At 47.5% G+C, this 26,430-nt stretch overlaps 1 protein-coding gene across 1 annotated transcript; it reads right to left on the reverse strand.

Annotated features, from left to right (window-relative positions):
* Positions 1-19,587: 19,587 nt before the first annotated feature.
* On the reverse strand, positions 19,588-21,805 carry CEBPA (CCAAT enhancer binding protein alpha). The gene has a single exon (XM_061469162.1). The coding sequence runs from the start codon at positions 21,400-21,402 to the stop codon at positions 20,425-20,427; it is 978 nt and encodes a 325-aa protein (XP_061325146.1). The 5' UTR covers positions 21,403-21,805; the 3' UTR covers positions 19,588-20,424.
* Between the last annotated feature and the right edge of the window lie 4,625 nt (positions 21,806-26,430).

Below are 26,430 nucleotides of genomic sequence, written 5' to 3' on the forward strand. Positions count from 1 at the left end.
CGTGCATAATGTGTGTGTATGTGCGCCCCTGCTACCTTCCTTCAAGCAATAAGTATACATAAGGCAAAACACTTCCACAAACCAACGTTGCAGATGCATGCCAACGGTGCCATGCTGTCTGTGCTTTGGCCATGCCTGATCCAGCACCATGTACATCACATTCCCTATTTTGAGGACTAGATGTGTGCCTCAGGCCAGTACAGTTGAAGGACATGAACACCAAGGGTTACAAATGAGAAGCTGTGGCTAGCTGGCAGCTGGCACAAGTACTGCTTTTTTGATAAGCACTTTAAGTGGCTCATTAATGGCAAAACCTTTTCTAGCGAATCCTACCCACAGCCAGTAGGTGAATCTCAATGGACAGACTCCAGCCCTTTTCCAGAACACTGCTTGGCAGCTGAAGACAAGTGCTGCTAGAAATTACTTTCTTTGTTTTCAAAAACAAAGACAGTGCAGGGGTCGCAATGCACATCTGCTCAGTCACTTGGAAGAAGGATGTTCTCCAGTACCCATGTTTGAATTTTAACTGTTGACTATGAGCCAGATTTGGAGATGACGTAGGTGGTTTTGTGAGTTACATCAGTAACTTAGTGGGGTGACTGTAAGCGGGCCAGCTACACCACAGCTGCTTAACTGGCACAATTCCACAGGGAAGATGCACAGGTCTGAGCTTAAAGGAGAATTTCCCAGGAGATAAATAATGTCCTATCTGACATTTCAACCTTGGTTACCTACAGTGTCCCAAGACAAACACTGACAGAAATATGGAATGTTTTTTTTTTGTTGTTGTTGCTGTTCCCCTGATACAAATCCTCTCCATAGGTTTGGAAATGTTGAAAATATTCTATGAGAATGTGGGTTATTTTTGAATTGGCATTTTAGTCCAGAACTGGACTGGAAATAATGGTGATGAAAGGAAAAACTAAGCCAGGCTGATCTGCTACAGTAAAGCAGTGTTATGCTTTAGATTACTTATTAACAAACAGCAAATGGGCCCCTGCCTTGACCTTTTTTCATTTGAGCAAATATACTCTTCCTGCCCCTTGTAAACAGCAGTTACTGGTAACTGAGTCACGTAACCCCTCACATCACTGGAGTTAAGTTTTTTTCATCTGTGGCAAGGATTTTAGTCAAATTGAATTTTGCCAGGCTCACTAAGGTTATTAGCAGTATTATTAGTCTTAATAATACCAACAGTAATAATACTACTTTGGATCACCATAAACCTGAAAACATCTAAGTACTTCACAAATATTAATTAACAAAACTCAATAGGAGGTTTGAGAAACCATTAGAAATTGTCAGCCTCACTTCAGAGCTGAAGAGCTGAAAACAGAGCCACAGCAAGCAGAAGTGGCTGTTTGCCTGATGAGTTTAAATTAATGGCTGTTCCTCTGGTGTCATGAAATGCCAGGTGCCCAGTGCCCCTGGCAACAATGCCAGGTTAAAAGCAGCAGCCCACAGCACATATCTGGAGCAGGTCAGTAGTAGGTTTGGAAACTGCAGTCAAAAGGATAAGTTATTCCACTGAAAAAGGGGCTTCCAGTAGCTATGCTGACTAGAATGGGACTACTGGATGTGCCCCATATGTCCTGTGCCTTGGGATCCAGGATCAATGGCTCCTTGGGGACTCTGGGAAACCCCACTGTTGCTGATCTTCAACGAAGCTGAAGAACAAGAACATGCCTAGAGCCTTCATATGTCCCAACAAACTATGGATACCAGCTCCTTTGTCAGCCTTTGTATTAAAACTTTATGAGTGGAGGAGGCAATCTCTGGAGAAGGCAAACACAAGGAACCCTCTGTAACAGCTGATGACTACTTTTCCTGCCTATATATTTCCCCGATTTCTCTTTACTGGTATTAAAAGCTCCAGCAATGGCCAAAACATGACAATAGCACCAAGCAGTTTGCAGTATTCATCTTGGTTGTAAGTTGATTTATCCTGCAAGTATCACCCAAGTCCATCAAGCACTCAATAAACAAGGTAAAAGTTTCATCTAGGTTCCCAGCCAGTGATGTCTAAGAGTCTTTGCAGCAATGGATAATTACTTGTATTAATTGCAGACTCTTCTAAGGTCCATTATGCCACAGCACAAAAATGATTGGACATATAAATTGCAGGGCTGACTTTATTTTTTTTCTTTGATTTGTTCAAAATACTTATCATTTGTAGGCACAGGAAGGACACAGAGAAAGTCAATCTGGATGTGCGGTTTGCAGTCAAGACGATGCAGTGTCAAAAGAAACAGCCTCACAATTGAGAGATCCAGGTGCAGTTTCTCACTCTGACAAGGCAGCTCATGTGATCTTGAGCATGTCATGAAACCTGTCTGTCTGTCCCCATTTGTAAAATAAGGATAATAGTAATTAGCTCATGTTAAAGCCTGAAAGATGTCAAAACAGGAAGAAAAAGGGAGTCTGTCTACACTGACTTTTCATCCATCAGTGTCTTCTAAGAGTTACAGAAAGCACTGTGACCAGAAGGAATCCATTTCCCTGTCTATGATACACTCATTGATTGGTCTTTGCTTGGTGGGCAACTTTTCACTGTGACTGTGCTCTGTGCCTAATGATGACATTCTCTTAGAATGTCTTCTCTTCTCTGGAAAGGTGGATGACAACCAGATGGTCCAAATTCACAGCTGGATTCACCCAATTTACTCCACTTAACTCCCTCAAGTTCTTTACAGAGCTTGATTAGACATTCTCCAATTTTGCAATGAATTTGAAGCACCTCATTTGTTGACAATAAATCCCAGTGTCTCACATGCTCCTTTACATCTCCTGTGATACACACTATAATTGCTCTTTACAAAAAGGACAAAAGCCCTATTGCTGAACTGTTGTGAGGTGTTGCTTTTGTGGGCACGGTAGAGTTCATTTTCCTCTGCTTCCCTTTGTCTCAGCAGCACAAGCAGCAGCTACTCCTCTGCAGAAACACATTAGTGTCATACAAGTTTTCAGTCATGTGATGCCTACTAACTTTAATGGAAGTCCCATAGCTGCCATCCCACACAGTGCTTTGAAGATTCGGGCTCTGTGTTTTATCCCAGATAGACAGCCTATAAAAGTCTCACAAACAATTCAGGCACAGTCTCTGACTCGGCCAGCTTTCACCACTGAAATTTTATCCTACAGCAGAACCAGCCCCAGGCTTACATTCGGGCAGGAATGGAAGTGATGCCACGTCTCTTTGGGAACCCTCTTAGCCAGCACACCCTAGAATATATACAACACAAGCGAAACAAGGCAGGGGTCCTCTGCACAGACCTCTGGTGTTGCACTCTCCAGGCGTAACATTTGGCCAACATCAAAGAGTGGTAGGAAGAATAAGAAACCCCCACATCAGCTTGGAGGGAGTTTTGGGGGTTTCTGTGGGGTAGGGCACATTCTGTCAAGGCACACACCCCTGGCCTGCATTTGTTCAGAGCACCATGGAATTATACAGTGCTTTCTGAAGAGCTTTAGTGACTGTGATAGAAAAAACTAAAAACCAAACAAACATCAAGGGCAGGGTGAAGGGAAGGCTGCAGGAGTCTGCTGAGAGCCTAAGAGGACAGCTGTGCACAGGAGAACTTCCCATTCACAGGCTGGGGACAGCTGTGTGTAACCTCTGCCTGGCACGGGCACAGCCACCTCGGTCTGTGCAGATCCCCTTTCTCCTATCTCTGTCTCACCCAGCTATAAGCTCTGTGCTCTGCAGATACAGCAGCCTCTGCTGCTGGTCCTACTTCACTCACACAGCAGGGAGAGACAGACAATCCTACAAGCAGGGAATAGGACCACAGTGTGTGACTACACTGAGGAATTCAGTATCCTGATGTGCTGCTGAGGTCCCAGACTCATAGGCACATGGATCCAGAGCAGGTATCAAACAGCAGAATCATGTTACCACAGCTTGCTGCATCCCTCTTCCTCAGCACCATGCACCCATCAGCTGCCAAGAGCAGCTGACTGGTGGGGCAGGCCCACTCCCTGCAACCCAAATGTATAGGAGCTGTTCTGCACCTGCAGTGGTGCAATGGTGCAACAGCATATGTCCTTGCCTAACCCTTCTTTCCTTACCTTTATCTCAGACACCAGGCTTGTCAGTAGCTGTCTCCTTTATTGAAGAGCACACCCAGGTGTGCTGTCAGGTGAACAGGGACACAGGGAACTATGTCTCACCATCACCCTGTTCCCTGGCATTTGCACAGCTGCAGCAGAGAGCACACAATGGCCATCTGCGGGACTAACTCAGTGCCCAGTACCTCAGCCCTCTCCTTCTTTGTGCCTTCTCTGTGGAGGTCCCCCCCTAGTAGTGCGGAAAGAATCTGGAAAGCTCTGTGGCTCTTTGCTGTTTTCATGTCTGTTTACATGTATTACTCTCTGAATGGCCAGAGGTCTGTGGAACTGCTGATTCATAAACATCTTTGCCATCTGTGGCCTCTTCAAATGAGAGTTCACCCTGACCCAAGGATGATTTAGTTTTCTTGGCTGTTCATCTCAAACTGATTCTGTCTCCAGTCCTTCAGACTTCAAGGGATTTGGGCAAAAAAAAAAATAAATTATTGAATCTCTCATGAAGCTGTTAACTCTGAGCAGTGAAGCATTCAAGTCTGACAGAGAAGGGAAAGATGTCGAGAGTTAGTGCTGGGGGAGGACTTCAGACACAGCCATCTTCTTCAAACCTGCAAGTATCAGAATATTTGCAGAATCACAGTTTGGAGACCACTGAAGAACAAGCGAGAGCCTCTGACCCCTGAGCTGGGTCTGAGCATGAACTGGAACCAGAGTTTCCAAATACTGCACACATCCATCTCAGACAGCCTACAGCCACCTCCTGTCCCATCTCCAGAAAAGCTTCATTTCCTCCTTCCTCACCCAGCCATCATCAGCACCTGTTTTTTGTAGATGTTATCAACTTAACTCTACTGTCTTTCCCTCCTTTCTTTTCTCACCATGCTCTAACAATCTGTTGCTGCTGATCTACTTTCCCATGAATGGTCATAGCCTCACCAAGCAGGGCAAAGCTGTGGTCAGTAAGATCTCCTGCCAGGGCATGTTATATGACATTATAGCGGCCAAGCAGCTGCCCCCACTCTCCCCCCAGCAGCTACATCTTCCTACTTGTGAAACCATCGCCTCAGAACCAGAAGAACTCGCTCCAGGGTAAGATGCCTGAATAGGGTGTCGTGGTTTAAACCCAGTCAGGTAACTCGTTCACTCACTCCCCCCCTTCTTTCCCTCCCCTTACTCCCGGAGGGACGGAGAGGAGAATCGAAAAGAGTGCAACTCCCAGTGGTTGAGATAAAAACAGTTTAGTAACTAAGGTATAACACAAATCACCACTGCTACCACCAATGATAATAATGATAAAGGAAATAACAAGGGAAGAGAATACAACACCTCAGCACCAGCCAACCGATAACTTGCCCCCCTCAGCCTGACCAAGCTCTGACCGATACCTCCTCCAACCCCGCAGTCCTAGCCCTTCCAGGTAACTCTGTTACATCCTGGGCATGACGTGCTGTGGTATGGAATACCCCTTTGGCTAGCTTGGGTCAGGTGTCCTGTCTCTGCTTCCTCCTGGCTTCCCCTCCTCCCTGGCAGAGCATGAGGCTCACAAAGTCCTTGGCCAAACCAAAACATCATTGTTATCAGCTCTGTTCCCGAGCTGAAAGTCAAAACACTGCACTGCACCAGCTACCAAGGAGGAAAAAAATGACTGCTACTGCTGAATCCAGGACATAGGGATAGTTGGAATTGGCCCTAAAACTTACGAGAGCTGACACCAGAATCTGAAGAGGTGCTGCTGTGCTGCACCTCCCACTAATGTCACCAGCATGGAAGGTGCTTTGAATGCCTCAATATTAGGCCCAGTGTTATCACAGGACAAATGATAACCATCATAATAAAATTTTGCAATAACCTCAGTTTAATTAATAGTAAGAAGAAAAAAGTCTCACCAGGCCAGATGGCAAACTCTTAGTTTCTCACACGACAAATGTCAAATTACAGTCTCCACAGAAGAACATCACTGAGCACTTTCAAGAAACCCTCAAATGTTTATTAAAGCAGCAGTAAAGGTCCTGGCTGAACCACTAGGATTCATCCACATAAAGGAGATAAATGGAGAGTTGGGTTATAAGGAGTTACCGCCAATAAAGGACTTAAGAGAATAATACTGCACTCTAACTGAACTCAGGCACTGAAATCCAGAGTCACAGAGATCAATGTCCCTCAGCCACCTGCACCCTGCAGTCTGTCCTTGGTTTTACATCAGTTTTCTGCTTCTGTGCCTGCCCAGAACAGCATCTCCAAGGAGATGCACTTCACGCTGTCATCCACAGGCATCCAGAGACAAGGTGCCTTTTGTCTGAACACCCTAAGGCATGGGGTCTTGCAGCTCTGAGAACACCAGATGCAGCGTGAGGCTCCTCACACCATGAAGCTCTGATCACTCTAAAACAGAAGCTGCCCACCAACAGCAGGACAGGGAGAGCAAATTAGTGGAGGGTATAGTTTCCCCCTGAAGAGCTTCACCCGGAATAGCTGATGGTCGGCAGTTGGACAGTCTCATGGGAAGTGAGAGAGGAGCACTCTCAGATTGAGGAACGCATTGAACCCAGGTCTCCCACTTCCTCAGTGAATGCTCTAAAATAAAAGACAGTGACACAGAAGACAGACACCAGAAGGAAGGAGCAGTAGTCTCTTATTTCCAAGGCATGCTTCTCCCCAAGGTGGCACTGTCCTTGGGGAGAAGCATGCCATCAGAGCCCTTAAAGGACTTAAGCATGAAGTCCTGAGAGCAGTTTCTGTGCTCTAATGGGATGACATGGATGTGAGAGAGGAAGATGATTTCAGAAACACCTGTATTTTCACTCTGTCCTTTAGATATCAAACATGCTCTCTGGCAGAGAGATGTCTCAAATGTTGGGGTTAAGTCTGAATGTAGCCCTCGTGAATAGGGAGAATGAGGGGAAAGGAAGGGCAGTGCCACTGTACAGGATTGTTTCTCTGGTCCCTGGGAACATACACATCTGGGCTACAATCCCCCCAGCCTGTCCCAGCACCCTAGCTTACTGCCTCTTTCCTGTCCACAGGCTAGGAAAAGCCTTGGCACAACAGCACGGCTTTTGCTTCTAGGGTCTGACTCTTGAGGCTATAGACAGAGACACCTCCTGTCGGGATAGCTGTGCCCTCTGTTGAACCTCACACACCCCAAACCACAGTCAGTCAGCTAGGGGACTGAAGTGCCTGGCGGTCTTTCACTTCATCTGTACTCTTTGGATGAAAGGATATGGTTCACTGAAGTTTTATAGGTCTTTTATAGACAAGCTAGTGGACATGTTCTATGGGGATTTGTTTCAACTCTCCTGTGTTTTTATCTTCTGATGGGACAGCACACTTTGCTTTCCCCCCTTTTGCAGAAAATAGGAGAAAAGATGACTTGACATTTCATGGCCTTATGTGTTATCTTGCAATAATAGTAACAACAACAAAACCAACCAAGAAAAGTGCACAAGTTTCAAGCATTGGCTGGTAATTCCACACACAGTCTTGTTAGGCCTGTCATAAAAAAAGGCAACATGACACAATTTTTGCAAGCTGTTTCTCTTGGCAGATGGCATTTCCATTTTCAGTGTAACTCAAAAGGCTGAAGTGACTGACACCACTCTTAACTTTAGTTAAACCCTACCATAGCTGCTGCAGTCACTTCAGAGTTCTGCTTTCATGTTGGTGCTAGCACAGGGAGTTTCAGAAGAATTTTGGATTGGCTTGGATACAAGTCTAGCAGTATGCTACAAATAGAAATAGCAGAAGAAGGTAGTAGAGTAAAAATATTTAGTGTTAGATCACGGGTAGAGAAGTAGCACAGACAGGAAGTCAATGAAAGGGATAGGCATGCTGTTGCCCTCTGCCACTTGCTACGATTCTGAATGCACCCCATTTCCAAACTCCTGATAAAACTCCCATTCACATTAACCTTGCCTTCCTCCCTCACACCAACACTTGTAGCCATTTGGATAAAAAGGCAGCCACACCAGGAAGGAAAATGGCTTCTTTTAAATCTGTCCTTCAAAGCTGCCCCATGCATTGCGTAATAGTTCACATGGTCACCACATCATAAAGTTTCATCTCATAACAGGTACAGTGTGACTGAACCCTGCACTTGAACCTTTCTGACCTTTGGGGACACATGTTTGTAGGCTGGGCTCAAACCATTCATATGGTGGCCCATACCTGAAAATCTGGGTGCCTGCAGCCAGGCTTTGGTGATGCACCTAATGGCCCAGCTTGTTTTCCAAGGTGCAGACCATGTCCAGTTCCTAGTCCTGTGGGATTTGTCAGTCACATTAAGGAATATGAATATGAATTTAGGAGCCTAACTTTTGGCACTTGGGGTGGAAAACTTTAGCCAATAAGACTGCACAATCCTATTACCATGACAGCTTGGGAATGTGAGAACTCAGCAGTTTGGAATAAGGCACCACATTAAAAATAGATTAAACTGAAAACAGCCCTTATGGCCTACGGCACCTAGGACAAGTGTCTGCCAGCTGAAATGCCTCGTAGGTAACTGTTTGCTAGTGAATCAGGTGCTGGCTGAAGGTGCCCACAGTTGCCTCCAGACACAGACACATTTTTTTTCCAGAGACACTGTATTATTTTTTTTTTTTTTGTACCATATAGAAACTCGGCTGCTCCAGCCCTAAGGGGATCCATGCAAACCTCCTGCTTACTCTGGTTCCCATGGCACTCATATCCACTAGTTTCACTTTGAATTTCAGCCTCACAGATCTCCAAACTCAGCCTGGAGTGATAAACTATGCCAAGCCTGAGCTCTAGCTATGGAGCAGGACTGATCCCCTTTCTTTTAACACTACTGTGTAAAACAGTGGAGGAACCAAGTTGCCCTACTGTGACACAGGAAAATATGATCTGCATCCAGTGCAAGGTGCTGGGAGGACTTACTTCCTGGTCCATTTGCAGCCTGAGGGCAAAACAAAGGCTGAGCTTGTTTCCCTAGTTGGCGTCTTCCTGCTAGCCAGGGACAAAAGTCACTTGTCCCTTTGGTTCTCTTAGATCTGTCCAGCAATGACCACAGAGATTTGCTGACCTGCTGGTGGGCACTTCTGACAGTTGATGGGGTTGCATTTCAGTGGCTCTGCATTTTCTTCTCTGATAGCTCCCAGAGGACAGCAATGTTTTTATGCTTATCATATGCTGTCATTTTGTATTACATCTTTTCTTTGGACGTAACTTCATAAATGACCAAAACAAAACATAATCCTAAACCCCAAAATCCAAACACCAAAGAAAGCTGAGGGGTGCTGCAGACATCACAAATGAGTTACTGCTCCTTCAGCTGCTGACACGGAGTCAAAAGAAGCCATAGCCCCCCCTGCTTTGTAAGAGTGATCTGCCATAGGGTGGTGGTTACTGGTCACTAACATTACTTCCCTGGATTTCTGCTCTTTTTCTTCTCCTGTTCCATGATGTGGTGAGGCCCATGATAGAGGCTTTTGCTGCTGTATCAGCATTTGTGGCATTAGAAAAACTTGTGACAATAGAGCAAAACTTTCGATTCCACAACTTGCTTGGATTGCTTAAAGACGAAAATGACCAAGAACAACCCCAGTGCATAACTGTCCTCTTCCTCCTCAATCAGTCCTCCCATGCCTGATTCATGCAGCAGTCACAGAGTGACAGCAAGTGTTAGTCTTGCATAAAGAACTGACAAATGATTTGCTCAATGCAGACTGGATGCATTCACACGTAATGGCTCAATGTGCTGGAATAATATTACAAGCACATTCTGTCCCATTTCATCTTCAGCTGAGTATAGTAACTCATTGAATATTGCAATACACTTGTCAGATTCAGAAACCTTTTTATTTTATTAGGTTTAATTCCCTGAATAACTCTGTTTTCCCCGCAGGATTGTTTGGGAATGTCTTACGCTAACAGAATCAAGAAAAAAATAGTATACACCAGGTATGTGAATGATTAATTATGCCCTGTGATAAAAACAATGCCAAGGCTTTGGGGGATTTCAGAGTAATTCTACTTCTGTTAATACAGGTTGTTTGAAGACGTCATTGACTAGATTCTGGTGGAATAAGCAAAACCAGGTAAATTATAGATAGGGATACACCTCTCCCAAGCCCTGGGTTTTTCAAAGACATCTGCTCCCCACACACAGTCGATATATTTTGAGATGCAGAAGGCACCTTTTTTCACACATGACTTTTAACATTTACACTGGGTTTATGATCCTGCAGTACCTCTGTGGCACAAGGCCACGGGTGCAAACGTGGGTGGAAAAGCTGTCAGCATAGCGGAAAAAATATTCTGCTGAAACTCAAAACTTGCAGAAACAGCTGAGTCACTCTTTCGCAGTTAAGGTAGTCTGGGCTTGTTACCCTTGTCTGTGCCTCTGGATGGTGCCTGGCACACACCCCCATCCTCTGACTGCCAGTGACTCCAGCACACCTCTAAGTAAGAACTGCCTGGGAAGTATCCGGCTGACTTTCCTCACACAGGTGCATTTTGTCATCCATGCACAGGAGTTGAATGGATGCTGACTGTCTGGGACATTCAAAGCCCCTGGGTACATACAGCAATGCAGGTAGATTCGCAGTGGCCAGTTCATGCACATCAGCTCTACTCTGGTGTGCAAGACAACACTCATCAATACTGCCAACTTGGAATCATAGAATCATAGAATAGTTAGAGTTGGAAAGGACCTTAAGATCAGCTAGTTCCAACCCAGGGACACATCACACTAGACCATGTCACCCAAGGCTCTCTCCCATCAGGCCTTGAACACTGCCAGGGATGGAAAATTTAACACATCTTTGGACAACCTGTTCTAATTTGATCACGGCTCTCAAGGCAAACCTCCTGAGGATTAATGTTTTTTTTTAGAATTTCATTATGTTAATGCTTTTTAATAAAACATCTCAGCTCAAGTGTGCTAAAGGAGACAAAAAAACTGAAAAAACATCTCGTTGTTTATTGTTTTATTTTTTCCTTTTTGTCATCTTCCCCCCCCCCCTTTTTTTTTTTCTTTTCCTTTTAAGTCTCCTGATTCTCCAGCCAGCATTACTGTTTTGGCTAGGAAGAGGGAGCTGCCTAGGAGCCATTTATTAGCACATAAAATTACTGAAATTGCAAAGGTCCAGAAGTCATAACTACCAACAGATTATAGACTCTGCTGGTGCAGTAACATATGAAATCTGTAAAGCTCATTTTTAAAGGAACTCTAGTACAGCCTATACATTTTGATCCCCAGAAAATATAATCTGGCTTGAAAATCTTTTGATCCTGTGACCTGCATTTTAACCAGAATGCAAGATTTCCCTGAAAACTTGTATTTGTGTTTCCAAGTCAAAAAAGTCTACACATAAACAGCCACTTAATTTGCATGTACAACAATGTGCCAGATTTCCAGCATGTAAGAATAATTTTCATAAGAACTGCAGCAACCATATATATTAATTAGCTGCACCATACATACACAACAAAGCAAGTGCTGTCAGTGGGATTTGCCTGTGAGGCAAATTTGCCACTGTAAAATGGCAATATCAGAAGGTAACTTTTGCATTTTAAGCCCCTTAACAACAAGCACACTCTGACAAATCTTCCATAAAAGCTTATTTCCCAGTTTTATATTACATGCTAGTGTGACAGTCGCTTGCTTGCACCCCTGTATTTCCTCCTCCAGTGGGAAGATATATTCCACAATGCACATCATAAAGCATGCCCAAGATGTACACATCCCCCAAGCTTGACTTGTTCCCTTACCCTCCTCTCCCATCACACTGGAATTATGGGTGGGACACTTGTGATGGAAGAAATGCAGGGAAGAATTCCCCTTTGTTTCAGAATTTTCCTGAAAATTTTCTTGTTCTCATATTTCACAAAGCCCAGCAGTCCTCCAGCAAGAGCACTTTGCTTTTCATGTGAAATTACTCTGACTGGGGCAAAATACACTTTTCTAAATAGTTTATGTTATATAGCATGAAGGCTAAAAAAAAATAAAGTAGCCTCAGCTACTTTCACTTTACGCAGTTACTTTACTCAGGCCTACATCCTGCCTGTCATTGCCAAGCGCACACACATACCCAAGTTTTGCCTGGATACCATCTCAAGTGCTTGGCCCTCTAAGGGCAAAAGTCAGACAATTTGTTCTCTCTTGGCCACTCTTTTCCTGGATTCCTCTCCTTGAACACTTGCTCTCAATCCAGTTAAATTTGATGAAAATTTTGCTACTAACAGAATCAAACTCTGAATATCCTCACTTCTACATCCTAACTGCAGCCTTTTTTATTCTCCCTTCTCTAACTTTCCCTCAGTATCACAGTTTCTTCCAAATGCATTCCTCCTAGTCTCCAACAGCCTTATTAATGCTTCTGCTCACTGATGGCTGCCCATAGCTGGCCTGCAATGACCTGTACTGTAGCACCATGCGGACAAAGGGAAACCTGCTTTCTTCACGTGTTTTACATGCACCATAGAACTGGAAATGGCATTGCCAAACTCATGGTAGAGCCTTGCTGTGCTCATTTACTCAGCCCTGTTTCCCCAGTTAGCAGAGTGCCTGAACAGTGAACAAGAAGAGCTCAGACACCAACTCAGCTTCTATCACCATTAACTGCATGATTTGCACAGGGAAGAGCTGCCACATCAGTGCCTGAACTTTCTCTCTACTAGCAGCATACCCAAGAAAGAACACAACTAGGTGTCCTTCCAGTCAACCAGTCCCCTCCAAGTCAACCAGTAATACTCAGTGAAACCAAAGAGACACCTACAACCTGTACTGGGCATGGAGCAGCCATCTTGACAGTAGTACGTAAGCCTCCAAAAAACATTGCTCAGTTATAAGCACAAAATACAAGTACCAAAATTTGTACTATTCAGCTGAGCACTAAAATGTTTTCATTACTTGAAATCTCCTCTACTGAAAGGGGAAGCACAAATTTCACTTGATCAAATGAATACATTAGAACTCTCCCTCTCTCTGCCAGATGCTCATAAGCTCTTGCAGGGATAATCCAGGTCACTTTAACACTGAGGAATATATCCAGCTACTGAACAACAAGCACCAGTCAAGCTGAGAAACATCTGTCACTGTTTAAAATTCTAAGGAAATCTTCCATGTACACATTAGCAAATTACAGTTATATTACTGATAGTTAAAAAAAATCAGATTTCCTACACTACTTGGTAAGCAAATCACTAAATTACATGAACTAAATGAAAAATGTGAATTACATTCTTCACGTATTACCTAATGACATATATAGTGTTATGGGTCTTATGAAATTTCCACTTGGAATTTGCCTTAGTAAAGGCTGCCCTTTAAATTGGTTTTATCAACTCAGAATTCTTGATGTGATATTTGCAAATGTTATTGCTCACAATGCAAACATAAAGTGGCATACCTAGAGCTTTATTTATTTACATTACCAACATGTTCACTTGATGCTTTCATGTGGTAATCATATACTGACTTTTTCAAATAAATGTTGCCAATAGAGTTATTATATACATTCCTCACTTAGCAAGCCAAATAATAAAGTGCTATTCTTAAAACTACAGACTAGGGAATTGAATCCTAGTTTTATTGCAGTCAATAGCAACCCCCCTAGCCTCCAGAAACAACTGGAATAAGCTAATTCTGCAACCAATAATAAGATAGGTCAGGAAATTTTTGGTATGAAAACTCTGGCAATCCCATTCTTTTGGTATTTAACATGAGTTCCAGTAAACACAGGAGGGTTGCTGACTGGAATGAAGCAAGCAGCACTGGCACATAGCCTTCCAAATTTTATATTATTTTATGAGAAGTCTAAATGCTAATTTGCACAATTATGAATCAACAGCAGACACTCATTTCAGCCTGACTCCGTCATCAGGATTTTAACTGAACTGGTATGTCAATAAAAAGGTGAAAATAATTTAAAAAGTCAGTTAATATACATTCCCAGTCCACCGAACTGAACTTGGTTCCACCAGAGCAAATTAAATCCCAATGTATAAATGACAACACAATGAAAGTAAAGCGTATATGTTACAGAGGTGACTATAAGCTTGTATATAATAGCTAGAATATGTGATACTTACTGACCAGCAGCAGGTCTGGCGTTCAGCCCTGATCTCACAGTTGCTGGTTCGGGTGTACTTAATGGTATTTGTTCACAGCATCTCCTCTCCCCAAAGGACTTCAATACAAATCACATGGTGGATCCAATACATATCAGCAGCCCCAGATTTATTTGGTTCTTGAGGCAAGTCTACAGCCAGATGCATTAGAAGCTGTGGAGAGAATACCCAGAGTGGGAAAACTGAGGTACAAAAGTTCCCTAGGATTCGAGAAAGTTCTGAAACCTTTTGAAATGTTACTCAGCCATGGCTTTGCTGACTCCAATGGGATCTTGCCATACAAAGTGGTGCAAATGCCTGCAGTGGGTTTAATTCCTAAATGTGGCTCTTTATTTTAAATGTAAAAAATTAGAAATCATAAAACCCTGCTCAGAAAAGGTGCTGTGCTAACCCCTCTCTACAGTCACATGCTACTGACTCTCAGTGAAGCTGCACTCAGAAAAGCGCCCATTGCTGCCTGCTACCAAGCATCCTCACATTTCAAAGGAAAAGTTCTCAATCTAACAAAGGAAGGACTAATGCCTAAAACGGGGGGAGGTCTTGATTCTGTCAACTAGGAACAGTTGCTGAAATACAAGCTGCCCTGAGCTGCACAGTAAATACAGCCAGTGCAGGCCAGAGCCAGCTTCCTCTGCATGGGCCCAATCCTGTTCCCACTAAAGTCAGTGGCAGAACTCCAAGCTGTTTAATGGGAACTGCAACAAGCTTTCTATCTACTTAATATAAATGAAGATACGCATCTCCTCTTTGACATATTTTGGGCTCAAAGCCATTGGCTGACACTTGTTTGGTTCTCTGCATGTATGTGACTCATGGGATAATATAATGCCTGATTCCCATTCTGCCAGACCTGTCTTTCTCCATGGTTAACTATTAATTTCAGAGGCAAGATGCAATACTGAAGTAAAATAGGATGCTGTTAAACTAAGAAAATTGCACTCTAATATTCAGAGTAAATGAATTGGATCCCCTTTTGTGAGGATTCCCTTCCAGTTAAAAAGCTATACTCACAGAGTCCTTAAGACACCAGCCCATCGCTCCTCCATACAGACGGAGTTTGTGGAAGTCTCTAGCAAAGTACCTGGCAGGCAAGGTAACGTAAACATGCTGGCTTTACCCTGCCAGGATGGCTTGAGGAGAAACGTGATAATGGAAATGACATAAAACAGTCTGTGTTCCAAACACTTGATTGTTTCAGACTACCAACACAGAACTGGGTAACTGGATATACAGGTGTTCAATAAAGAATAAGTATACACTGATTTTCCAGCAAAGCTGTATTCAGGATAAGGGAAAACTTTCCCTATTTGAGTGCACAGCCTAAGTTTGAGATACTAAGTAGTACCATTAAAACAAATAAACAAAGCCAAACAAAACATAACCCGAAACACTAATAATATAATATGGGCTGAAAGGAATTATCGGAGCAGACTAATTCTTCTGAAGTTTCTTGTGATATGCTTATTATTACTAAGTGCTGTCTCGGCTTTAAAATGCAGTTACCTCAGAGGTAATACAACATTTTCAGATCAGTTTCATACCACCCTTTCAATCACATATTACATTTTCAATCAGTTTCATATCACACTGAAACATGGATATTTCCATGCAAGGTGTGTGTTTGTATGTGATTTCACTTTTAGAAACACAGATTTCATTACAGGGAAACAAAGAGATACCCAGAATCAGAGATGTCAAAGTATAAAACATTATATTTTACTTAATCTGTTATACCAAGAGAGGGCAGTGGGCCTGCCTTTACCCAGTTAGACATCTGCCATTCTTTTTACCATTGACTTGGGTCTGACCCAATTCAATCAGAAAATTCCAACCAGTAAGCACAAAGCACTGTGAAGCACCTGCTTTCTCCTAAAAAGAAAAATATCTTCCACTGCTCCCTTTCAGTGTGGAAATTCATGTGAAGCACTCCGAGACCTGTGCTGATCCTCCAAACCCCTGCAGCAGGTGGATGAGGCACAAAAGCTCCTTAGAGGCAAACAGCCTGTTGCAGTGGAAAAAAGAAAATTAAATCACAGAGAAATCTTGACATTCCTCCACCACCCCCAACCTGCTGCAGGACTGTGCTACGGTTGTGAGCAATCCCTCAACTCTGTACACAGTGCTGGCAGACAACTACTCCCTTCCTCCCCAACATGTGATTACTCGCTTGGCCTCTCAGTCACTGCCCACCTGCATGTCTCACCCCTCTGTGTCCCCAGCCTCATGTCTGGGGCTGGTGAGGGGTGGAGAAGGAAAGACTGCAGAGGCACACTTGTGCGGCAGGGCAGGCAGTGGCGGGCAGCATCGCAGCACTGCTGCGTGTAAAAGGAACAGGCTCGGTGGGAAACTCAAAAAGCCACCCCGCAGTCGTGCAGACAAATGCTGCTGAGTGTACACACACCCACAGCACCCCGCCCAGCTCTGGAGCTGCTCAAGCCTTTGCCTAAGCCAGAACAGCCTTGGTGCAGGCTGTGTGCGGGTGGAGAGATGAGTGGCAATGCCACGTGCAAGGCCAGCCCCCGCCCACAGTGCTGCCGCACTTACCTGCTGCATCCAGTATGCTGGAGCAGTGCAGACTGCCTGCCATCCACTTCTGCAGCAGTGTGGACTGGCAGCTGTTTTCACATGAACATGCTGGACAAGATGATTGATTCCCAGAGGTCCCTTCCAGCTCCATCTGTCCTGCAGTATTTGGAGTAGACAGTACATAAAAATCCTTTCCATTTAATGCATGCCTGAAAAAGGCATAGCATGGGGTAGCACATGAGACTGGAGTGCTGCAGTACTGCTCACACTGACCCTGGTGTTAAAGCAAACATCCCTGAACATGCTGCAGTAAGAACTGAGCAATGGGACTTGTTGAATGCTCAGCCATGTGCTGGGGTGAGGATTCAGACTGAGAGGAAGAAACAGTGCAAAGCTGCAGCTGTGGAAGGGTGGGAGGTGGGTGCCAAATCAAAACACAGGCTGCAAAGAGCACAAAGAGGCTGCAAAGAGCACTGTGCTATCAGAACTGTTCTGTCTAGGCCTTGGCTGTGGGCCTTGACAAAGGCTCAGCCTACAGTTAGGGTTAGGATTAGGGAATGCTGCTCATTTTGGCATTGGGTTTAAGGCAAGTGTTTCTAAGCACTCTTCTGCTATCAATAATTTACCCTTTGTAGTATTCCGGGGCATGCTGTGTTTATACAACTATTGAAACACCTTTGTGGCAGATAGGTGATCTTAATTTTGAATCACAGAATCCTTGATTCTTCTGCCACCAAAGACCTGTTTAATCCACGTTCATTTAAATTAATGGAAAAATCTGCTTTGTCCAAGGCCATAAATGATTTGCTGAAACCACACATACACGGTGAGTCATAGTTCAGAACATAACTCAAAACGACCAGGACTGTATTCCCATGCTCTAACCACTAGATTACAGTCCCTCCCACATATACCCTGCAATAATCTTTGCTCAAATGATAACAGCATTTCCCCACTTTACACGTTGGACAGCATTACTCAGTAAGGCACATCATACCCAAAGGGAGTAGAGCTCTGCAGGGCCAGGGGAGGAAGGAAGCAGAAGTAAAAGTCATTATTTTTGCCCAATACCACTGGAACTTAACTATTCCTGTGGAAAACTGCCAGAAATTTACACCTAAATGAAAAATAAAAGATTTTCATCCTGCTCCGCACATATCTTTTGACACCCGGACCAGCGAGTGCTCGCAGACCATCATGGTGGACTGCGGAGGGGCAGCCTTACCTTTCCTGCGCTCGGCACACCGGCATGAGCCCTTCGTCCAGAGGAGGCAGAGCCCCTCGGCACCCTCAGAGCCTCCCCCCATCGATGCAGTGCCTGTGCGGCTGCCAGCGCAGCGCACGCCCGGCTGCACCCGAGGCGCTTCAGGAGTCCCTGTGAGGACACGGCCCCATGGCCCGGCATCACCGGGCGGGCGGCGGCGAAGGCCAGGGCTGCCCCTTCGGAGTGCTCACGCGCCATGGCGGCCGCGGGGCTGTGCTCAGCTCTCCCGGGAGCAGTAAGAACACAGCCGCGGCTGCAGCTGAGGGGCCCGAGCGGCTTGTCTTCACACACCTGGGGCGCAGCCGCACAGGTAGCGCCCAGACCCGCAGAGCGGAGGCCGAGAGGTGACCGCGGTGTCCCCCGTCACCTCAGGGACCCTCGCCCGCCGCCGGGCCCGCGCAGGACGGGGCCGGAACCCGCAGAGCCCCCGGGCCCCATACAGCTCCGGGCGGTGTCTCAGGGCTCGACCCGGCCGCGGCGAAACTCCCCAGGAGAGGGGACGGCCCGGGCCCCGTCTCCCCGGGAAGGATCGGGAAGCGGCAGCGCTGCCGGGCGAGTGGAGCGGGGTCTCCCCGCGCCGTGCTCCGCGGCACTGCGTGACCCCCGCGGCCAGGACCCGGGCCGCCGGGAGCGTTTCTCCGGAGCCGCAGGATGGAGGAGCCCCCGGCCCAGCGAGGGGCGGTGTGAGGACGAGCGGAGGTGGATCTGTCCGGCTGTGCATCTGTCACCGCAAGCACCAGGGAAGCTGCCGTTCCCTTAAAGACAACCGTGTGTTTATTGCTGGGGGGGGGGACGAAGAGAGAGAGATGCGCTCCAAAAAAGTCACTGCTGCTGGGCACGGAGAAGGGGATCTGGAGGAAGAGGGGGGCATCATGCTCCTGCTGCAGAGGAAGAACTGGAAACACACTGAGAGGCAGGTGGTTATGGTAGAATATATGCTGTTTATTTATGAACATAACCAGGACTTCTGACACACTTTATATGCAGCTCCCCCCCCCCCCCCCCCAAATTAAAAAAAAACAACAAAACACCAATGTGTGTGCATATACATACATACCCATACACACACCACACACACCCCCCCAGCACTGCGCTTCTGCTGTCACACTTAGGAACAGCTTCACATCCCCATCGTGGTCTCTTCTCCCATCACAACTATTTCAACCGGACAAACTCCTGTGCAGCAATGACAGGAAGAATAATTCTGCATTGCTGCCAGCGCTCCCACGAAAGGGGCCTGTTGGTTTGTTTGTCTTTCTCTCGCACTGGGAGAAACTCCAGAGTCCAAAGGTGCTGCAGCACCAGCGACAAGCCTCCTGGCCCCATTGTAGCCTCACGGCCTGCATCCCCCTAGGCACCCTGCCTTGGGGCCAGGAGGCAGCCGCCAGCCCAGGAAGGCGGCACACACTCACACTCACCCTCCCACACAAATAATAAAATAACATTGCAGCACAAGGGCATAGTCTCTGTCACCAGATAAGAAAGTCGTGTGATGGCAAAGATCTAAGTAATGCAATAAAAATAAAGTGTAGCTAGTATACACAGAAAGGCTTTCACATTACATGAGGCACAGCTTGGACAGACAGAGACTCAGAAAGGAGCTAAATGTCATGGAATAAAGCAAAATACACTTAAAAGTCCATAGTAAATACCCGCATCAATAGGTATTTATTCTTTGTGCTTCGCCACGTCGTGACATACAGTACAAGACACTCCTGCTCTTCCTTTCGATGGCAGGAGCCCAGCAGGCTGCTGCTGCATCAGTCCCAGGCCATCCATCAGTCCTGCAGCGGTGGTGGCCCCTGTCCCACTTCCAGCCAAGGCAGGGGACAGGGCTCAGTTGAAGCAGCCCGGCCAGGCTGGGGCAGTCCTGACAGTGCTCCTGCAGCTGCCCCACACCTCAGTGCTCCAAACGGGCATGCAGCGCTGAAGGTCTCTCAGCCCTCTTCTCGCTGGCCTCCCCACAGCCACCCCTGCCTGCTGCACTGCAGGCTAGCTCAGGGCACCCCACAAGCATCCCCAGGTGCCCTGTTCCTCAAGCCTGCATGTCCCTCACCCTTTTTCCTCGCACGCCGCCAGGCCGGTGGGGAATAGAAAGCCCCAAAGCTCCTGCAGCTAGCTTTTAAGGCACATCTGGATTCCTATGCGTGCTTTATTACTACTATTATGATTTACCCTGTAGACACGTGGGCTTCTTAATTCTTTCCTTCCCCTCCTCATTCTCCTTAGAAAACCCACCATGTTTTCAGCTTATTCATGTGTCATCCTTTAAGGCACAAACCTTTTAATACTACAGCTGCCTGGCTTCTCGTATTAGCTGTTAATTGTTAAAAAAAAACCCAAACACCAAACAAAACAAACCCAAAACAAAACAAAATCAGCCCTCCCCCCCCTCCCCTCAAGAAAATAATCTGAGATCGCTGCGCTCTGCTATGTATAGTATCTATAGGTGACTGAGGGCAGCGAGGGTCCCGGCGCTAGGCGCAGCTGCCCATGGCCTTCACCAGCGAGCTCTCGGGCAGCTGCCTGAAGATGCCCCGCAGAGTCTCCAGCTCCCGGGTGAGCTGCTCCACCCGCTTGCGCAGCCGCTCGTTGTCGGTGGTGAGCTCCAGCACCTTCTGCTGCGTCTCCACGTTGCGCTGCTTGGCCTTGTCGCGGCTCTTGCGCACCGCGATGTTGTTGCGCTCCCGGCGCACCCGGTACTCGTTGCTGTTCTTGTCCACTGTCTTTTTCGATTTGCTCCGGTGGTCCGCGGGCATCATCTTGAGGGCGCCGGCGGCAGGCAGGCCGCCGGGGGGGTGCGGGTGGTGCGGGTGGTGCGGGCTCGGCACGGGCGTGGGGGGCGGCGTGGGGTGCCCGGGCTGGAGGTGCATGGTGGTCTGAGCGCAGTGAGCTATCTGGTACTGCAGGTGGGACGGGTGCTGCTGCGGAGCGTGGTGGGGGTACAGGGCCGACAGGGCCGACGACTTGACCTCCTCTTCCTCGCGGGGCTCCTGCTTAATCACCAGCGGCCGCAAGCCGGGCGCGGCGATGCGCTCGTACAGGGGGTCGAGCTTGCCGTCCATGTAGCCGGCCACGCAGCCGAAGAGAGGCTGCTGGTGGTGCTGCTGCTGGTGCCCCGGCGCCGAGGAGGCGGCGCCGGCCCCATGCATGCTGTGGAAGTCGAAATCCCCGGCCAGGATGGCCTTGGCTTTCTCCTGCTGCTTGCTGTGCTGGAAGAGGTCGGCAAGGAACTCGTCGTTGAAGGCGGCGGGGTCGATGTAGGCGCTGATGTCGATGGAGTTCTCGTTCTCGCAGATGTCTCCGAGCTCCGCTCCGCCCGCAGCAGGTGCCGCCGCCGAGGGAGCCTCTCTGTAGCTGTAGGCGCTGCCGGGCAGGGGAGTCTGGAGCTGGTGGTGCTGGCCGCTGCTCATCGGGGGCCGGGAATCGACCTCGTAGAAGTTGGCTTGCTCCATGAAGCACCTACAATCTGCTGGGCATGGTGAAGGGCTCCTGCAATCCAGGTTTCGGACGGGGCGGCGGCAGCGGCGGCAACGGCGGCGGTTCTACCAACCCCGCGGCACCCCAGCGGCGAAAGGCACCGCGCTGCACGGTGCGTTCGTGCGGCGAACGGCACCGCTCTTGCCCAGCCCGGCGCTGCTCGGTACGGCGTGCCTGGAGCCCGTTTCCCGCCCCAGCCCGCCAGAGCCTTGCTGGCTTGCCTGCCCGCCTGCCCTGTTGCTAGTGGGTTGTCGCGGTCCTGCGTGCCGTATATATACACGCCCGCAGCAGGACCAGGGATCGCCCTCTAGTGTCCTGCTGGGAACCTCCTGCTGGGAACCTTTGACCACCGCGCTGCCGGGTCTTAGCGCCGCGGTCGGGCAGAGCCGCCCTCTGAGGAGAGCGGAGAGAGCCGCCCGCACCCCCGCTCCCTCCCCCGCTCTCCGCCGCCCCGAGCTTGGCGGTCGCTGCGCGCTGGGCTCCGCCTGCCGAGGAGGCTCCGCGCTGATAAGAGGCCCCGGGAAGCGTCGCGGGGACTTTGCGCCCTCCCTGCCCGGGTCCTCTCGGCGGGGCAGAGGGGCCGACGCCGCCGGGTACATTTCCACCGCCCGCCCCAGCGGCTCCCCCCCGCGCCGCGGAGGAAGTCTCGAAGTTCACCATCACCCGGCGGTCTTGCAAATACTTGGCCAGGCGGGAATTCTCTCCCCGCCGTGCTCCCCTGCGGGACCCCAGGCACCGTTCACCGGCGGCCGGCACCGCCGGCCCGGCTTCACCGGCGGGACCAGCGGGACTCGCCCGGTGACGACCCCGGCGGCGCTAGGACTCGTCCGGGGATAGCGCCCAGCGGGCCGGGGCGGAGGCCTCGGGGGGCAGCGGGGGCTCCCCAGCGCCGCTCCGCCCGGGGGAATCGTCCTCTCTGCGCCCGTTGTCGGGCGGCCGAGCCCGCAGGAGCTGCCATCCCCGGCCACCTGCAGGCCAGCGGCACCGGTGCCTCCGACAGCCCCGTGTCTCTGGCCGCACGCAGGAGGGGTCGGGTGAAGGCGCGGAGCTCCCGCTCCTCCCGCCGCACGAACCCCGCAGGTAACCCTAACTACAGCTGTCCCCAAAGGCACGGGCAGCCGAGTCCCGTGGTGCGCTGCGCCCACCGACCCCCGCCAGCGTTTACCCGAGATAAAGCTGGCCCGGCAGCTGCGACACCCCCAGCGCGACAGCAGCCGCCACCGAGATGCGGCTCACCTTCCCAGGCTCCTTTTCCTGGCGGCTTCGGAGGAGGCGATCGGTTCACTCCTCTCCCGGGGCACCCCGGTGTAAAGCCGCGGCCTTGCTTGGAGCCCCCGTGTCAGCTTCAGCTCGGAGGGGTGAGGATGCGCCTGATGTCCCCCCGCTGTGGTCCCTCGCAGTGTGCAGAGCAGATGTAGCTGTCCCCCTTCACTCATCCCCTCCGCGGGCATTCAGCTCTGCTACTCCAGAAGGTCCCTTTGAAAAGGGTGTAGAAAAAGGACAAGTCGAGGCCGTTGGAGCAGGTGCAGGTATTAGATTGCTACAGGAAGATTTGCAGAGAAAGCGATTCAAACATAGTGGTGGCTGGAGAAAAAGATAGTGAAAATTGCTGCAATTCTCATTTATAGATGTAGTAAAACAGAATCTTGGAACAGTAAATTCCTTGCTCAGAAAAGGTTTGACAGATTCCTTGCAATTAAAAATAATTGACAAACTCTAAAATAGGAAACAAAATTACAACATACCAGGAGCCCCGTTTTTGTATCACATAATGCACACAGGAACCTGTTTCATGAGCAAAAGCGAGACCGGGGGGGGGGGGGGTGTCAGTTCAGTTGGCTTTTGCACTCTTAGTGTTCTCTCAGGAGACTGGATTCTGTGATTACAGCAGGAAAAAATTGACAGGGTACAGAATATACTTTTCACCTTTTGATACCAACAGAAAAATAAAAATCAATCCTAAATTCTTTCTATACACAGTATCTACAAAAAAAATATGTGTTGGCTTCACTGCAGCAACAGTGCTGCACAAGGTGCCATCCCAGGAGCTGCAGCACTGTCTGGGCAACCCAAACACTAGGAAGAAGAACTCTGAGCAAAGTCATGATATGGAGGAAAAAGCCTCAAGTCTGTGACAGGAGTGAGTTCGGGGTGTTTCAGAGTGGAGAGTAAAGTGTCACTGACTACACCTGACTGTCCAAATTCTGATTGCTCTACTCAAGTGAACCCAGAAAAGGGGCAAACCCAGAGCTGGACTTTTTGCCTACTGGGAGGAATATCACCTGGAGTAGGAGCTGGTAAGCAGTTTATACTGGGAGCTTTCAGAAGGCCTTATCCAGCTCTCAAGTCAGCAGAACCAGGAACAGACTGCGGACATTTAAAATAAAAGGTCAGTGCTCCATGAAGCAGCAGAAGCGTATAACTAAGTTTGTCATTTAATAACGATACCTACGCCTCTGTAGTCTTAAAACGCTCTCCCATTTTACAATCATTCTGAAATTAAGGCCTAACCACATATTAAAAGAAATTCAAAGTAAATCAGAAAGTTTAGGATCAGATTCCATTCCTAATTACTGTAATTAAAGAACAAGTCCCCACAATTTAAGGACTGGTTTGCTTGGTATCTTTTTCTTTTTACATAGACCCCTTTAATCTAAATTAAGAACTTTTAAATAATCTCTTTTTACATGAAAACATAAATTCCTGTTCAAATTGTGTAAAATGAGGCTCCCAGACTTGGACAAATAAGACAATTCTTCATCTTTTTATTGTCCCTCCTTCTTTAAAGGCAAGTAAAATGTTTAGAACCTGATCATACCCCAGACAAGCTCAGATGAATATTTCACATTCAGTAACTGGTCCCAAATATTTCAACTTTAATGAAAAGAGAAAACTTCTGTTCTAATTGCTTCAGTTCCTTGTGTCAGGGAGTTAATATAACTAAAAGAGGAAGGATGTGTGTTGCATACTATGGATCCCTGAAGCAACAATGTCAACTCTTGAGGGTGCTATTCTTCCATCTCAAAGCAGATCTCGCTGCCTGGGTGCTAGGGAAGGGCAAAAGAAGTGCTCCACAATTCAAAACAGCACCAGAAGTCATTTATACAAAGTCGGCAGCCGTGGTTTCTGCTAGTAGGGAAGGAAACTGAACAGAAAAACGTAATAATGGAGGAATGTGAATATCCATCTGCTTTATGTAAGTGAATTTTGTGACTGCTGAGAGTTTCTAATTGCACCGAAGTCTCTTCATTTCAGCTGAACTTGGCTCCTGTGCTGTTCTCAGGCTTCTGACTCCCCTGGGCTGCAAAACAGGTTACCTGGCTACAGGATCCAGGCTGGTTTTATAGGCTGCGTGGGCAGTAAAGCCCTCTGCTTTCTGATCCAACAGCTCGGAAGTATCGGCAGAACATGGCATGTGGCAGCCCCGTTAAGAATCAGAGTGCTATTACACATTTATTTTACTACCTTGTTAAATGAGAATATTTCATTGCTACTGACAAAACTCCAGAATGCCCCATCTGCATGCAAAACTTCTTGGGGTGAATGCCAGCATGGCCCAACCTCTCCTCTCTCCCACCTGTGGAACGGGTGTGGAGGAAAGGAGGCAGGGCAGGGATGGGCACTGTGAAGAAGGATAGTGCTGCTGTCCTGGCAGTGATAAAGGGATGTTATCCTCAGCTGGGCGTAGTGCTGTGCCACGAGTGCACCTGAGGAGTAGGCAGGGATGGAGCAGCTGTAGTTTTCTACGTGCATAAAGAGCTGGCAATCTACCATCTTCCTTGTTGTGGTGTAATGAAACACAAACTTCTCCCCTCTCCTCTGTTTTCTGCCCCAGGGAGGGGAAATGTGATACTGCACATAAAAGCTGCCACACATTACAGTTTTCAAAGGAAAAAGCTTTATGTGCAAAGCCTTGGAGGCCAGTAGATCAGTATGCAGCATGGTGTGGCAAGCCAGCCAGGACCTTCCCTTCAGCTGGGAAAGGCAGCTCTCAACTGATTACCATTTTTTTATGTGTAGTTTGGTCCAACAATAGATGATTTAATTACTTATCATTACAGCTTTTTCTGTTGGAGAACCACTGTTACATCTCCAACGTGAACTAACTCAGATCCATGGTATCTTCCTCTTCCCTCTTAACATCATTCTTCTTGTCTTCAGGGTCTCTATAACCATGTCCTCAAACCTGGCTGTCCTTGTGTTCTATTGGCTCTTCTCCTGAGAGCACAGTCCTTTGCCATTGCCAAACTAGCTGACTGGGACAATCTTTTCACTTCCATATGCCTGCTTACTGCTCACCTCCATTCGAATGGTGCACATAACCCAATCTGTTTCCAGCTTGTCACCTATAATCATGTGCAATCAGTCTGTGAAATTGTAGGTGGTTTATCTGCTCACAATTTTTGCATGGTTAATGAGCCATTACATACATAGTACCTGTATTATAGTTAGCACCATATTTCACTGCTCATGTTCATGGTGCCCAGAATTTTCTAAATGCTTTTCAGATACAGGATTAAGTTCTGTTCCAAAGAACATACAGTTGAAATACCACAAAAAAACCCCAAAAGAATGTGATAGTATTGCACCTATATCACCTCCCACCATACACTGTTTTCTTCTCCAGTATTAGGCCATCATCTTTGTCTCAAGACTTCCCCAAATAATGTTTACAGTCCTCCTACTGGTATGCAACAGTTATCCCTTTGCTCACTATTTGGACTATCCATAAATCATCCATTCACTCTCTTGTATTTTACTTCAGACTGAACAATAACCTCCTTTTACACTTAAATTTCCTTTCTAATCTTCTGTCTACCTTACAAACTTCAGTGGTTTCTGTCATCATGAATAGCTCACAATCTTTAATTCATTTATGGTTACATCTCCCTGGGAAGTGGAACAATGTTGTTACTCTCTGTTTCACAGCAAGAGGGCTAGCAGATGGAATAACTTGCCAAGGCCACATAAGAAATAAGCAGCAAAGCTGAGAATTTAATCTC

The sequence above is a fragment of the Pezoporus flaviventris genome, unplaced genomic scaffold, assembly GCF_033815535.1.
Source record: "Pezoporus flaviventris isolate CSIRO_AGI_PZ_B2104156 unplaced genomic scaffold, CSIRO_AGI_Pfla_v1 ptg000054l, whole genome shotgun sequence".
NCBI lineage: Eukaryota > Metazoa > Chordata > Aves > Psittaciformes > Psittacidae > Pezoporus > Pezoporus flaviventris.